Below are 16,582 nucleotides of genomic sequence, written 5' to 3' on the forward strand. Positions count from 1 at the left end.
TTCCAGATGGTGACCCGGTCTTGTCCCGATCCTGGTGTTTTCCAGATGGTGACCCGGATTTGGCTACCTGTCATGGTAGTGTCTGAGACCTGTCTGTCATGGTAGTGTCTGAGACCTATGTCTGTCATGGTAGTGTCTGAGACCTATGTCTGTCATGGTAGTGTCTGAGACCTATGTCTACCATGGCAGGAGGTACAAGTACCTCTTTAAGATTGAGTTTAGGAGGTACAGGTATTCTAAATGGAGAAGTTTGTAGTTGCATTATAACAGGGATATGGTCAACTCCTACGTTTCCACCAGGAGAGATACGACAATGAAAGAGGTCACAGTCTCTGTTTGTCAGGACTATATCTGGTGTCCCTGGATGAGGTCCAATATACGATTTAAAGAATGGGCCTTGAAATGACAAGTTTCTGGCTGTCATGATATTAAATAGTTGTTTTCCTTTTAAGTCACCCAGTGGAATACCAGCTCCACAGTTAAAGAGGGCAGGGTGCTGAGCATTAAAATCTCCCGCTAGAATTGTTGGAATATTTCTACTTAATATCCTATGTAGAGGAACTGACTCTATATATTGTTGTCTTGGGGGAAAATATCCAGTTCCTATCACTAGTTGGCCATGAGACGTTGTCATTTCTATTGCAAGAATGTTATCTTCATCAACATGAATATTTTTAAGTGTATAGCCTAATTTAACTAAGATGGCTACACCACTATAGGGTCCTCTCGATTTCTCCACATTAGAGTAACCACGTAATGTTGATCAACTCTTGCAGCTGTCTCATTCAAGAGTATAACATCGGGATTGTAATTATGTAGTTCAACCTCAAGGAGGTAACGGTTATTAAAGAAATGTTGAATATTAAGTTGGAAAATTGTAATCCCCATTATTTCTTGCTCTTCGGACGTGTACTGCGGACTGAACGCCTACAAGTAATGTATTTTTTGGTATACTCACTATCCCTGCTGGACTCGTCAAGGGGAGGAGGGAAGTTCTGAGTAGTTGCTTGTGTATTGAAAGTGTCACCATCTTCACTAGAATTGGTAATATTAACAGAATCATTAGAGTCATTAGAGTCATCATCAGAAAACTGAGGTGTGATATTCCCAGTTTCAGGAAGCAGAGGCTCGTGAGAGTTAATGGGAGACTGTGGAGGCTCCAAGGGGAAATTTGGTAGGCCATTTGAATTACCTTGGGAAAGTTCCCGTTCATCAGGATCAGCTGCAATAGCGGAAGAGTAAGCACCAATCTCTGGGCATCGTTAGGGTCAGGTATTGACTCATCGGGTTGAGGGGAGTTGACATCTTGGTTATGCGAGGTGGGTGATCCCTGGACAAGGGATGAATTAGACTTATTTGTAGAAGTAGAGTAGGGAACATGGGATAGTAATGGGAGTGATCCCATTAGCCATTAAAAAATCATTTAAAACCTTTGAGCAGAGTTGAATGTCCCCACCTGCAATGTCTTTCTCCATCATATACATTAGTTGTGCTCTCGTCATATCCCCGGCTGAGGATACCTGAGACATGGGAGGTGAGACTGAACCTTGTTGTTGCGTTTGTGTATGTTGTAGGTGAGGGTTAGATTGGGGCACTCCAAGAGGGGCAGAATTCCAAACATTGGAACCAGTAGTAGAGACCTGAGGAGTCCCACTAGATCCAGGCAAAGCTGGGAAGGAAGTTTGGGACATTGTTGGAGGTGCCTGGGGAGTGGTCTTCTTAGAAGTGGACAGTTTCTTAGCTTCTAAAATTTTCTGCATTTCCTTTTTCCTCTAGGGACAGATAGCAGAAACAGCATGATGAGTACACACTTGGGTTTAGTTTTGTTATCACATGAGCATATGCTGCAAATCAGTGCTTGGGTACTGCATTTGTTGGTGGTATGCCCAAATGCGTAACATTTGTAACATTGTGTCACACTGACAAACCGCTCAAGAGAGATTTGGTCAGGTGTACATCTTGTGCAACAACATTTGAAGCCATTTTGGCACACTAGTTTGGCTTCTTCAGATGTCTCAATTATTAATTTTAATGTTTCCTATTTGTTGCCAGGTTTAGAAAATTTATGTGCTTGCACAGCATGAAATTCAGAATTCTCTGCATTAAAGTCAGCAAGAAGTTCATTCACTGTGCTATCTCTCATGATGCTGTTAATTCTGGCAACAAACACCGTTCGTTGTGCTTGATAGCTTTCAGGTGCAATTGGGTGGATACCCAAAGTCTTCAATTTGTCCAGGACGTCCTGCTTAAGTAGTTGAAGTAACTCTTTTTCAGAAGAGAGGAGAAGTACTACCCCAGCGAGAGTTGTAAAAACATCCACTGGAACAACTGTTGAATTTGAGCAAATACATGCTAGAATTTCTTTCCTTGACTTTTGGTTGTCATCAACCCGTAATCTTACTCTTATCCGCGCCATGATGTCCAGGAAAGTACATCTGGCAGAGAAGTTACTTTAACAAAAAGGGTCTTTCCTTAGTGTTAGTCTAACTTCCTATTTCAGCTGACTTTTGAAGGTCAGCCCCTAAGATAGCCTACCTTCGAATGGTGAGGGGGAAAGGGCCCAAGGCAAAGATCGGCCGGATTTTAAAAAACCACACGGGCTATTGGATGGTCAAAATGCCTTGTGTTAACTCGCCAAAGCGAAGTTTCCGAGAAAGAAGATAGGAAAGTCAGAAGGACAGCAATGTATGTAGTGTGTTAGTGTGTGGGCCAGTGTAGATGTTTGGGTGAGGGGAGGAAGGGGAAGGATGGGGGGATGGGGAAGAGAGGGGTGAACAGCAAGCAAGTCACCACCTTACCCTCTTGATGGGATGGGGCTCGAAGTGACTGGAAGCAAGTTTCCTCTCAGCTCTGGTGAAGAACAACTCAGGATAACCCAAGAAAAATTTCGAGTAACAGTGTTCAGAGTTGCTCAGCTCGAGAATTACTCAGGATAACTGAAGAGCAGGAACGACGACGTCTTCTCTCCACGGTGGCTGGGCGGCTTCCGTGTCTGTGTCTGTGTCGGTATTGTGGTCCTTGTTCCGAAAAAAAACTAATGTACTGATATACATGATTATAGGGCGATTACCCTGTTAAACACTGACTATAAATTATATGCAAAAATTTTGTGCAATCGCCTTAAACCCATCTTAGAGAAGGTTTTACATCCAGGTCAAGCTGGTATCCCGGGACGATCGCTGTATTTAGGCCAAAAGGTACTTGGTGATTTTGTTCGCGTCCACCAAAGTGAAATGGGTAGGGGGGAGGGATTTTGGTGTTAGACTGGAAGGCTGCATTTGATAACGTTGATCATCTTGTGTTGAAAATGATAATGGAGCAGCTGGGTTTCACATGAACGATTGTTAAGTGGGTTATGTCTTTGTATACTGACGCGAGTTTGCGCGTCCAGGTAAACGGGAAGTTAGGTACGTCCGTATGTTTGCATCATGGGATTCGCCAGGGGTGCCCGTTATCACAAATTTTATTTGCTATTTATCAAGAGCCATTATATTGGGCACTGGCAGCCAGGTGTGAGCAGAATTCATGTAATGGGCAGTGCAGTAGGCCTATCCATATTGTTGGCTATGTTGATGATACAACGCTCATGCTTACAGATGCCGGTAGTTTGTCTGCCGTAGATCATATTGTGTACTAAGGATAAGTCTGGACTCTTACTTTTAGGGCCGTGGCAACGAGGTCCATTCTCCGTGGAGAGTCCGTGGGTTGTGCGTGAATCTTTGGAAATATGCGTGATAATTCAGGCGGCTAGTAGAACTGAAGGACATGCGCTCAATTCCAAGATGGTGGTTGATAACGTTATCCGGCGTGTCGGTATGCTAAGGTTACATCAGCGGGTGATAGTTACTAATTACATCCTATATGCTAAAGTGAGGCATGTAGTGCGTGTGTCCTTGTTGTGTCCAAGAGATGAGACACGTTTATTGGTGCATGTTTTTCGGTTTATCTCGGGAAGTCGTTGTTGCTGGTTACGACGCAGTGTGCTTAGTTTAAGTGTTCGCAAGGGGGGTTTGGGATTATTAGATTTTCATGCATCAATGCTTGCTCTTTTTGGCAAGCATACATATGTGCAATACCTGCGAGTGGCAGGTAATCCAGTTAGTGAGACGTATCAATACCTGTGCGAGTGTGTTAAGGGGAGTGATCGCCATATATGCGTGGATATGTTGCGCGTGCTTACAGTGGTTTCAAATCCGCGGGCGTGAAAATTGAATATTTTAGTTTGGGTGACTATGGAAGCTGACGTGGCACCGGTCTGTAGTCAGTTTCCGTTGTACACTTGGGCTGATAATTGGAACCGTCTCGTGGATCTTCCGTTGCGACCCGTAGTTCGTGAAACGGTATATAAATTCTTTCATAACATCTTGCCGTCCGGGTCTGTTTTTTGGTCGATCTAGGAACACTGCCGGATAATGACCATGGAAAATGAGATAATGATGGGGTCTGTATGACCTTAGGGCTGACAGGGTAATTGTTTAATATGATTAATCATGCCCCAAGGGGATAGAGAGACTTATTCCTATACATTAATAAGTAGGTACATAAAGTAGAACAAAGGATTCGGGTGTGCAGGTGGCAGATTCCGGGATAATGAGTGTGGAAAAGAATGTGATAATGGGTGGTCTGCATAAGCACAGGTGCTGTCAGGGGGTACAAGTTTAATATGTTTAATCATCCCCCCAAGGGGATAGAGAGATTTATTTCTGTGTAATTACTAAGTATAAGAAGGTAGGTAATGATCACTTCTGACACCCCAAACTCAATCACTCTGATAGATGGGGGAGGCAGTACAAAAAAGGATTCAGGTGAGCAGGTGGGCAGATTCCCAGGATAATGAGTGTGGAAAAAGAATGTGATAATGGGTGGTCTTCATAAGCACAGGTGCTGTCAGGGGTACAAGTTTAATATGTTTAAACATCCCCCAAGGGGATAGAGAGAGAGAGGCTTATTTCTGTGTAATTACTAAGTATAAGAAGGTAGGTAATGATCACTTCTGACTCCCCAAACTCAATCACTCTGATAGATGGGAGAGGCAGTACAAAGGATTCAGGTGACTGGGTACAAGCTTACCATCTCCGAGGGAGTCCCCCCCCCCCCTTCCCGGGGCTGCGACTCACTGACGCGACTGTTGCTACTTCACAACAACACTGCTGGGTTTAAAGAACGCGGTAATGGATGGGTAGCTGGTCCCCCGAGGGAGTGTTGCTCGCCCGTCCGTACCTCAGCAAAAAAAAAAAAAAAAAAGGTTCTTCCGGGTACTACGGTAGTGTTTATTCTTGCCAGCTGCTAGATCTTTCCAGGTGGGGGAGGCTTAAAGCAGTGAGAAAAGGTCATCTAGGGAAGACCTTTGTGCTGATAGAGCTCTTATAGGAACTTTGACATATACATTTTCCTCTTACCCACTCTCAGATGGGGAGAGGCTTAAGTGGTGCGATATTGTTTATATATATATATATATATGTTTAGACTAGAGAAGATAGTAATATATAGTTATATGTAAATAAAAATCAGAGTTTGTCAATATTTTTATTAATTCACATACAAAAGGGCAAAAAAAGCTGTGCAAAGTTTTTTAGCGCGAGCAAAGGGGCGAAACTGTGCGAGTTTTACTGGTTAGACTGAATGACTGCGCTCCTCCTGTTCACTTTCTGTAAGATTGATAACCTCCCGCTCGAAAATGATTTCCTTTTCAGGTACATCATCTGCCTTTACACCGTCTGCGGTCTTTACCCCTTCTGCTGGCTTTACTGCGTCTCCAGCATTTACTCTCACGTCGGAGGTTTTCCCTTCCTTCTCCGACTGACCGTCAGGGTGCGCTTCAAGGTCGCCAGTTTGTTCAGCACCTGCTGCGGCAGTGACCTCAACAGAGTCATCAGATTGAGCAGTATCGAGCGTAGAGAGGTCCACAACGAGGTCATCAGACTGACATGAGGGAAGGCTCTGCGTTTCATCGTTGTCGAGATCTGGTTCTTTCTTCATAGGCTCCTCTATATCAGATGAACTGATCCCATCTTCCACAGGCTGTAAGTCATAAAGAGAACATATTTATCACTTTCAAATAAAGGAGTGGGACTCGTCTCTAATCTACCAAAGGAGGGAACATAGAAAGACATACCCTTTCCTGAGGAAGTCTATGTTTGCGTTTCCTGCTATCATCACAATGACACCGCTTTAGGAGTTTGAAGCCGGTGTGTTCCTTCCCTTCCAATCTACCAGCCGATAAAATCAAAACTTTACAAATTCTGACTGGCCCAGTGAAAACTGTTGAAGAAAAAAAAAGGAGACTCAACTTTAAAATTATTATAAGTCTCTTGCGCTCGTTTTGTTTCGTTAATATTCAAAGAGAAGTATCCAATCTACCAGCCGATAAAATCAAAAACTTTACAAATTCTGACTGGTCCAGTGAAAACTGTTGAAAAAAGAGACTCAACTTTAAAAATTATTATAAGTCTCTTGCACTCGTTTGTTTCGTTAATATTCAAAGAGAAGTTTTTAGCAAAATAAAATGTCTCGCTTACCAGAATCGAGAATGTCTGCTTCCTTCACCATGATGAGAGTAAAAGGCTATGGAGAGGTCAGCCTCTATCTTTTGCGGGGAAGACAGCTTCAGCGGGCTCTTATATACAGCTCAGAGAGGGCCTTACCAGCCAGGAGGGGTATTTGGGGGATACTCTCGTCAGAGGTGACCTTCCTCACAGAGGGAAGCACAAAGATAACCTTGTCTACTTAGGCAAAATGTATTTTCACAAGGAGGTAACATTTTAAAATTCTCTCTAGCATATGCTATCACTAATCTGTCATTGATAAAAAGCGATTTTTCCGAGAAATTTTTTTTAAAAAAATATAAAGCTCTTTCTAATCCCACAAGGCTTGCTTTATGAATAAACATCATAACATATAGACCGCAAGTGAGTGAAAAATCACTTTGTGTTCTGCCAGATAAACGATATAAATATTTAATTTTATTTAGTTTAAAATTTTTTTTTAAATTTATGCCATAATTCTCTGGTTTTTTCCCGTAACTGTCAAAGAAGAAGGATAGACTATTTTTCTTGTCCAAGAGAAGAGAAAAAAAATGACCCATTACTTTTGAGCTGTACGAAGGAAGAATATTACTTACAAGCACTATGGGCCTGTCTGAGGGATAGTCATCTAATCTTATTTGCTGTAGAGCGTCTATAGTGAAACAGCCAATATATGTGACTTTATTTCCTAGGGCGGGAATTAAACTATTATTTATTTCTGCGCAATTCATTTTTTATTTATGCTCGCACATCACAATGAACAGATCTATTCTGGTCGATGGATAAAACACCAGTGGTCTGAGCAAATAATAAAACTACCTTATTATGAGGGGCGGGCTTAGAGAACTGTAATTCAATTCTCAAGTTACCAGATTTTTCAATCGGGAGAGCGTCTTCCACTTGGCTGTCGGTTAAATTGAAAATATTGATGGTTCGCCCGGAGGCGAATGATTCATAGAGAATTAAATTTTCTTCCTCAATGCCCAGAGAGTTAATTGCCTCATAATATAATTTACTATAATGATGGGGGAAATCACTGCTTATGCGATAAACTGTATTATTATTAATACATACAGATAAACTGGCTAGATCCCCATGCTCAAAATATAGACCATTCTCCTTATGTTTTCCTGCATAGGCTGTCATGGGCAAAATTACCATGAAAATTTTGGCGGGAATTACATGACCCCATGGCTGATCTATTAGGAGGCTCGTTTGATTGTGACCTAGCACATAATTTTTACTTAGAGTGCGATTAAAAGTATATATTATCGGCTTTGCGTCTAAGGCTAGAGACTTGTTCAAGGCCATATAAGCTGATGTATATGGGTATACCCTATTAAGCCACAGTTTAGCGTAATTAATATGGAGCTGGTATGTGCTGGCATCATCGTCTGTTTTCAGAGTCCACGCTTGAGGGGATAATTCCAGCCTAATTTTTAAATCGATATTGTCAAGCAGATATTGGTCCAGAGTGGATATGTCCAGAGCCAAGGGAAAACACAGAGTTATGCCCTGTTCTTTATCATTCTTTGTCAGTATCTGTGGTTCTTTTGCCGATGTGCGGGCGAAATAGGCTGTATCGAACAATTTAGTTATACCTTCTCCTCCTTTAAAGTCGGGCAAGAGATACCCCAGTCGGGCGATACTCGGCAACTGGCTTCGTTTTACTGAGCTGCAGAGTTTAATGAATGACCAGTAATTAAAACTAGAATTTGTTTCCGTTATTTGCTCGCCCAGGAAACACTGGACACTTTTAAATAACGTGTTGGAAAATCCATTGATCAGTGCAATGTTGCTTGTTTCCCCTAGTGGACTTTGCCCATCAGCCTCTGTTAGAGTCACTCTAAATTCTATAACTATTTTGCCTAAATCTAGAAATGCTCCGGGAACTCCAGGAATTCTAAATTCTAGAAAATTATCTTTTAGTTTTTGAGAGAGAGGAAGGTTTACTGGTAGAGTATCAAAACTCTGAGTGCGAGCTATGGAACTCTCAACTTGTCTCAGTCTATGCGGTCGCGGGAATTGATTAATGACGCTGGAAGAATAATCATTTAACGGGACTTTGAGTCCACTGTTTTCAGCCCCGACACCCGCCATGGCTAATAAGCAACTGTTTATACGAGAGAGAATACATCCGTTTTATAAGCAACTCGGCTTCGTCGGCGTTTATTTAACTTGCATTTATTATTCAGCCGTCGCTTAGTCACCCTGCTTACTCTGCCGCCCGTAATAACCTTCTTTGCAACACCTTTTAAAGCATCTATCCCGTGAGATTTAAGAGCAGCTTTCATGTCTGTTTTTCCAGACTGATAATCATCGAGCATTTTAGTTCCAAATTCTACTGCACTTGGCGCAGCCACTCTGAAAAGAAAAGGTAAAGCTCTTTTAGCTAGGCCCGCTAAAGCCGAAAAAAATCCCCCACCTCGGACTCTGTATGGCGCGTGAAAAGTTTGTATATCTCCCAGACCACCTCCCACCTGGGAGGGTTTTAGGGAGAATAAACTCCGAAATTCCTGCTCAGAGGGCACTTGAAAGGGTACACGCATGTTTGGCGGTTAGAGAAACAATAACCATTTTTACGCAGAGTTGGTTCTATTTATTTATCGGTCTTACATGTAACACTACGGTAGTGGAATGACCGCTTTCAAAAGACAGATTACGACCAAACTGATCTGTCATTTTGATAGCTATTTTATCTAATTTAGTTACGCATAGAGGTTTGTACATCATAGGATGAGCACCTTTTGAATAACTCTCCTGAAAGGCGAAAGCATCCAGAATATTGACTAACTGACTACCGTATATTTGCGGTTCCACAATATCACTATATATTAAAACATAATCAACTCCGGCAGTGGGATCAGGTTTGAATGGGGCAATCTGCTTGGGGAAGGAGGTCCCCTCGGGCGCGTCACTACGAAATAAATAATATTTTTCAGCGCTGCTAAGCCCAAGCACCCGAGCTATTCTCGGTTTAAATTGAGCTTTAAATGAAGTGGCAGCATTGTTTTTTCCCGTAAAGGTTCGCGATCTCGTCGAAACTAAAACCCTCCCAATTCCGACATCATAATTGAGTATTTTCCCTTTCGGGAAATGTGCCGAATAATTATCTCTAAAGGCTTTTTTTAAATCTGCTGTTAGCTGTCGATTAATTTCTTCAATAATATGGCTGGCATCTGTCGATAACACATCATTTTTTGGTAGAAAGTGATGGACTATTTCTTCTGTACTTATTCCTGTTTCAGTAATGTGATTTTGTATAATGTCAATACCGCATTCGGCATCGTCTCTTGTTAGAACATTGAATTTTTTGGGATACAAAACATTAAGCAAGGCTATTTCGTAGTTCAAGGATGGATTTAAAGGCGTTGCAGTAATTATATTTTGAAAGGCCGAAGCTGTATTGTCGAAAATGTCAATATTTTCTAAACTGCTCAAATAGATATATTTCCCCGGACCCCCTCTGTCCATGTTGAGGGACAGAGACAGTATGAGGCAAATACAAAATATAGACCATTATATATATTTTTTAAAGGCTTAAAAAAACTTTAGTTTGAAGAGTTTACATTTTTATTTTTTTATTAGTTACAGCATTTAGGAATAAAATATCCACATCATCGTGCTGTCGTTTGCGTTTTCCGCGTGAAGTGACCTCGACTCCATCAGGCATGTCCATTTCACGCATGCCACTGTCTCGTTTAGTTCCAATCCCACCGGCTGGTCCGACGTCAGCACCGTTGACACCGCCGCTGCTGCTGCTGCTGCTGTTGCCGCTGCCGCCACCGGCACTGCTGCCACCGCTGATGCTGCCAGTGCCTTGCTTCTCCACAGACAGCTGTAGTATTTCCCGTTCTAGAGCTTCGGGGGAGGCGCCGCGTTCAATTTCCACCTCATCTAGGATGATTTTAGGTACTGCCAAGTATGGGCTCACTGACGGTACGAGCAAGCATGTCTGAATTTCCCGTTTCAGTAATATGTCTTGAAATATGTTAATGAGAGGGAGATATTCAGTGTGCCATTCATCGGCCTGTTTTCTGCTCATGCCAATGTACTGGGGTAAAATTACCCGTTTGATGTTGCCATTGGCTATCACCGCCCGTCCCAGGGACACCAGACATAATTTAAACCAAATTCGTCGATTCTGTTGCGTGTCCTTGCTCAAACCGCGTACATAATGCGTGTCGAGACTACGCTCTAATTGCTGTTGCGCAATTTCATTCTTTTCAAGACAAGGACCCGCTGAGAACTGACATATTAGTGCTGCAAGGTGGGGTCTTAAAAAATCCTCTGGCCTGTCATCAAGGGTGTTGGTGCATGGTGGGGGTGATTTTAGGACAATTTCCCCGGGTGTGCCCCGATCTGCAGCTATGGCACGGTTCACCAGGATTAGCGATTTTCGCTCAATTTTGGAAAAAGGATATTTTTCCCAGAGTGAAAGAGCCGGCTCGTAGGGGCGAGCAGAAGTAGCGTTGTGGGGATACACGATACAATCCCCATATTCCAGGAATTCTTCACCCGTTATTCCCCCGACAATTACTGGAAATTTATATTCCATTCTCGTCAACAGTTGGGTTCCTTAGAGTCCTCGCTGAGGGAGTGAGACGGATAATGTTTATCGGTACGTCGGCGGCGGGGTTTAAATACCGCGCTGCTGTAGCCTCCCACTCCTGCGGGTGGGTTTGGTAGGGGTTTGGGGGACCTCTCTAGGTCGACATTCGTCTAAGGTGCTTATACAAGCTTTGGGCCCCTTCAAAAGCTTCTATCATATCCCGGAAATCATGCGTAGCATATTCTAAGCGTCTGATTTCAGCCGTCAGTTCTTTCTGATTAAAATTGTCATATAATTTTTCAATTTCATCAAAAGTCTTAGTAAATCTGGTCATGGGGCAATTGACTTTGAAGGATTCGTAGGTTTGCCATAAACTTTGTATCACACGAGCTTTGTAACACACTTGCTGATAAATCTTTCGTCTTGACGTTAATTGATGTAATAATATCGACAAACTGGGGTCCTTTTCTCCTTCTTCATTCAACGGGAGATTAATTCTCTCGGGATAATCAACTGATGGCTGGTCCATTTTTTTTTTTTTTTTATGAATAGCACTTCGAGAAGGAACTTCTTGTCTCTATCCTGTCCCGGTATTTACTAAAGCGGGCAAAGCTCTTCTCTCGACTTTATGAAAGCTTAAATTTCAATAGGCTAGCCAGAGCGGCTTTTTTTCCGCGGTCTTTTTAACATAAAAACCGCCTAATAATTGTTTTCTCGCCTTGTGATTTTTTATAAATCTTGGCTCTAATCTAATAAGGCTCACTAATTCCCCTACAACGGGCAAAAGTTTTTTATCGATGTACGCTCGACTGCTTGTCAAAGATTTAATGATTTGTAAGATGTTTAAATTATGGTATGGAGGGAATAAAATACCTCTCTTATCCCACCGAATGAAAGAATTATTCTTGAATAGATTCAGCATAGATTTCGCGTATGGCAATTCTTCTCTCGTGAAATACAGATCAATTATTTCATTTAAATTTGGGGAAGAGTCCTCAGGCGAGAGAGAAAGACTGTTGTTTTTTCTTGATATTAAAGATAAAAGTATTTCCGGCGGGAGTTTATTATTATTGGCTATTATTTTCTGTTTCGGATTTTTTTTTTTTTTACTCTTAGACTCCTCGCGGCAACTACCGCGGGCGCGCCCGCCACCGCAGCCGCCGCAGCCGCCGCCACTGCCGCCACTGCCGCCACCGCCGCGGGCGGCATTACAGCGAGCGAGCTTATTTTTTTTTTTTTTTTTTATGGGGGACTCACCAGTCTCAACAAAGAGCTCGGGTGGGTGCCCGCTCGTGGGAGGTGGTAGCTCGAAGCGGTAATTACCCTTATGAGGGCGAGTTGCTATGCTGGGGCAGGAGCTGACCTTCTCATCCTTGCTTTGGGCTGGTTTCACTTTCACTCTCGAGAGGCTGGAAGATTCCTTCCTACGCGCCATAGTGGTGGTTGCAGTGCTTCTGCGAAGGCGGGGAAAAGGAGATTCGCGCTTAGGAGTGGGTAAGATATTTGTTCCATTTTTAAAAATATATTTTTCGGCGGTTAGCCGAGGGATGAGACAAAATTCCTTTACCACCATTTCGATTATTTTTTACTTTATAAAACTACTAATCAGCGAGATGACCAGAGGTAAGAGTGTAGTTAAGATGGCTCCTCCACGCTTCGAAAGAAGAATATTTTTTTTTTTATAAAGTGGAGTTCGTTTACGGGCAACGGTGAGAATGTCTCCTCTAAACTTCTTTAATTTGCTCAAAATAGTCGGTTCTACTGTTAGATTTTTCTTAAGAAAATTAGTAAATATCTCAGATATGCAATTAATTTCTTTTTTTTTTAATTCCTTAATAATACGATTGCGAGCTTTAGCTGGAAGTTTGTTTAATAAAATTAATAACTCTCTGTGTTGCACTGCTAGGGGCTTACCCCTGTCTGACATTTTGCATGTCCTTCTCGTGCACCCAGCTATCTGCACTTCGGGGATAACCCACCCAGCTCACCAGATATTCTCTACTGCCGTCAGTTTTTCTTCTCCGTCTCAATATTTTAATGGGAAAAAATTCAGGTAGAGATGTTTCTATTAATTCCTGAGCGTAAAATTGCCCGAGTATTTTTTCCCCGCTCAGGTCGATAAGAGAATATGTGGGGATTACTTGCGAATTATCAACCGATTGGATTTTAAAAATTTCTTCGGTGTTTTGAGGCCAATAACTCTTGTGAAATATCCCCCGGTGGCTAGTTATCCGCACATGCGCTCCAGGAGTCAGTCGTGGACTAGTACGAGGCTGATGAGGACGGGCATTTAAATACATTAGCCCAAACTGCCGACGAATGTCTCGAGGAAGACTCAGAGAATGCACTTGTTGTGGAGTTTGACCTTTCTTGAGAGAGGAGTGAGGAGTTGAGTTGTAAGTTTCTACTATGGCTGGTAATACCTCTATATATTTTAAAGAATTTGTTAAAGTCATATAGCGGTAGATTCTATGCTTAAGCGTGCGAATAGCTCGTTCCGCTATTGCAGCCTTAGTGTCCGAGAAGGTACTGTATAATTTAATATTTTTTTTTTTTAGGTAATTCAGAAGAGGACGATTATAAAACTCGGTCCCTCTGTCCGTGTGTAATCTCGAAATTCCACGGAAGGTGGGGCTTTCTATAATATTTCGTAAGGCTGACAAGACGCTTTTTGAGTTTTTTCTGACTAGTCCTACCGCCTTCATTAACCTTGAAAAGACATCTATGCATAACAAAATATATTTAATGCCACCATTGTGGGAATGTAATAAAGTCATGTCCGCCAAGTCGCAGGTGAGTATAATGCGAGGGGCAGCGGCTATGATTTTCCGTCTGGGAAATCGCAGAGGCTGCAATTTATGCAAAGTATAGGCCCTCTGAGAAGAGAGATAATCTACTACGTCTTTATAAGTAATAGAGGCGTTTTTCTCCCTAGCTGCTCTAAAAAGTTTGTTAACATTCCCAGTAAAGCCCCCGGGGCTATTGACGTCTCTATATACTTTTTCTAGAATTTTCTTTTTATGTGAATTTAAGGCCATTTTTGTTTTTACCAGCGGTATACAGTTTCACAGTTGCCCTCTCCGGTAATGAAGCTTCGTAATTGAATTTCCTCTGGAGCGGTTAAATCAACCAGAAGATAGCCGTATTTATCCGCAGTGACGTGACGATATATCTCAACAAATTTCGGGGCTAGATTTTTTCCATAAATTTGTCGCCCGAGACATTCCAACTGAGACAGATCTCGTTGTCTTAATAAAATATATTGACTACAATTAAGCGTGATCGTGCGAGCGTATTTTCCTTGTGGAAATAAATTTTGAGATATGAGAATTACGGATATTTGCTCGTGTCTTCCTCTAGTAAAAATATTAGCTATAACATCACTCTTAACTGCTTCATTAAAAAGGTCATCAATTATATACAGAGAGCTATTGTCTGTCTCAAGGGGATTTTGGTAATCCGCCGGGTTAATGAGACCTTTCACTAAAATGATTTTCTCACTAAGAGAGGTGATTTGTTTCAAAGGGTGAGTTTTATCATCCAGACTGGAAATGATTATTCTCGCGAAAGAACCGGCATATTTTTTACATAAACGCTCCACTAGACTGCTCTTGCCTGCCCCGCTAAAACCAGCAACAAGTATTCTTGCAGGCTCTCTGAAAATATTCAACTCTTCCTCTGTAAAGGTACAGACCTTGTCCATCTTCCCATCTCAAATGAGCCTTTTTGTGGAAGAATCATCTTATATATAAACATTTCTTTTTAGTTCAAAGCAGAGGGGAGGGAGGGGGGAGTTTATCCCGGAGATGAAGATAACAATGGCGGCATGGCCTTCTCCCGCCAGAAGACCATAGAAAAAAAAGCCCGACCGACAGTGAAGGTCGTCTGGATATTACGCAGTTTCACTACCTTCCCTACGCCAGGTGGTGGTGGGTCGAATGGAGGTCACAGACAAAGAGAAGCAGGCCCCGCCACTTTCTGCCGGCTGATGCCTATTTATTTTTATTTTGGGGAAAAATATATTATTATTATTATTATTTTTAAGAATATTTAGTTTTGGCAATGGTCAGAATCTATAAATTAATTAATTAATCTTTCCCTCGCCTCGGCTTTATACAAATGGGAAATTCACATGACTATGGCAATTTACGTAATCCTCCCTACTTGCCCGGTCTAAATTCTTATTTTTTCGTTCGGGAAAAGAGTTCTTCCCAGATTTTATCCCTCTTACTTTATTGACAATAAGAAATCTTTTCTAGATTATATTTATAATATATAGACTTGCAGGGATTTTTGTTTAAAAGATTCTCGTGAAAATAGAGAGAGACTGATGTGAAAAACTGTACCTCTACTTTGGGGAAAATTAAGCATCTTATGAGCACGCTATCCTAAAAGCGTGCTATAAATACGCTCACCTTTTCGTCTAGGGCGAAAGGTGCTCTTCCCGCTCACTCAAGAAAGTTACCAGCTTAGATTAGAGCAGGTAAAAACTTCTCTATCTATGGGAGATTAAAATATTATCTATAATTTAAATAATTTATGGAATATGAGAGTGAGAGTGTGTATTTACAGATATGACTCGTCACCCAGCTCGCAGATGCCACCTATGCGGGCGATTATACCCTCAGGATGCAGCTCACCACACTTTCTCCTGTAGTTTCTGCGGGCTATCAGTGTGTGTAGCGAATGTCACAGCTCATCGCAGGAGATGCGTGACAGGTGAGATTACCAGGTTATTGCTCTGAATTGATGTTTTCTTAAAACTGCTATTTTCAGATAATGAAATAAGTCTTTGAGCTAATAATAATTTTTTCCAACAGTTGGGGCGGGGCAATACTCCAAGCAGATGATCCGGGGGGCGGGCCAGGAAGAAAGAGGTCAGCGCTCTTTTCTTAATCAATTATTTTTATTAACAGTCAAACATTTTTAAGATATGTTTATAAAGTATCTCACTAACAAGAATAAAAATCATTTTGAGAACCGCATATATTCCATAGATTGCTTAGCTTCTCCCAGTTTTATACTTTAACAGTAACATTTTTTTAAAAGATTGCTCGAGTTATAATTAGTCTAGTATGGCTCTAAAACAAAATAATAATAAATAACTTTCTCTAATTATATTATGCAGATCAGTCTGTGTCCTCCGATGAATCTTCGACCGTAACACTCCCACAAGAGCAAGTTGAGCCGATTGCCGGTCCCAGTGGATGGAGACCAGCCGCCACAAGTGACAGCTCCTCTTCCAAGGATCATTACTACTCTTTCTTGGGTTCCCCCTCCTCTGCTAATCGAAGGTTCACTTCAGGTAAAAAAAATTTTTGTTCAGATGAGGAAGAGAGTGAAATGGGAGACGATTCCATTTCAGAGGAACCACACATTACGAGTCGGTCGGAATGTTTTCAAGGTCACTTCTGTCGAATAAAATATTCAATTCCTGCCTCTCATAAACACGACCCCATATTATTTCTTCAGTCCTTCGCAACAACATTTATGAGGCACATATTAC

General features: G+C 41.8%; 1 protein-coding gene and 1 long non-coding RNA gene across 2 annotated transcripts; one reads left to right on the forward strand and one right to left on the reverse strand.

Annotated features, from left to right (window-relative positions):
- Nucleotides 1-5,724: 5,724 nt before the first annotated feature.
- On the reverse strand, nt 5,725-8,757 carry LOC138851762 (uncharacterized). Its single transcript, XM_070081211.1, has 2 exons — nt 6,116-8,757; nt 5,725-6,021 (listed from the first exon to the last, which is right to left on the reverse strand). The coding sequence occupies exon 1, from the start codon at nt 8,622-8,624 to the stop codon at nt 7,263-7,265; it is 1,362 nt and encodes a 453-aa protein (XP_069937312.1). The 5' UTR covers nt 8,625-8,757; the 3' UTR covers nt 5,725-6,021; nt 6,116-7,262.
- A 6,424-nt stretch (nt 8,758-15,181) lies between these two features.
- LOC138851763 (uncharacterized) lies at nt 15,182-16,345 on the forward strand. The gene is made up of 3 exons (XR_011391386.1): nt 15,182-15,795; nt 15,897-15,953; nt 16,205-16,345. It is a non-coding gene; the product is annotated as an uncharacterized lncRNA (long non-coding RNA).
- The last annotated feature ends 237 nt before the right edge of the window (nt 16,346-16,582 follow it).

This window comes from Cherax quadricarinatus, unplaced genomic scaffold (assembly GCF_038502225.1).
Source record: "Cherax quadricarinatus isolate ZL_2023a unplaced genomic scaffold, ASM3850222v1 Contig1982, whole genome shotgun sequence".
Lineage (NCBI taxonomy): Eukaryota > Metazoa > Arthropoda > Malacostraca > Decapoda > Parastacidae > Cherax > Cherax quadricarinatus.

Bases quoted from the DNA above. Each gene is read 5' to 3' on its own strand.
- LOC138851762 (XM_070081211.1), bottom strand. From the start codon at position 8,624: ATGGCGGGTGTCGGGGCTGAAAACAGTGGACTCAAAGTCCCGTTAAAT.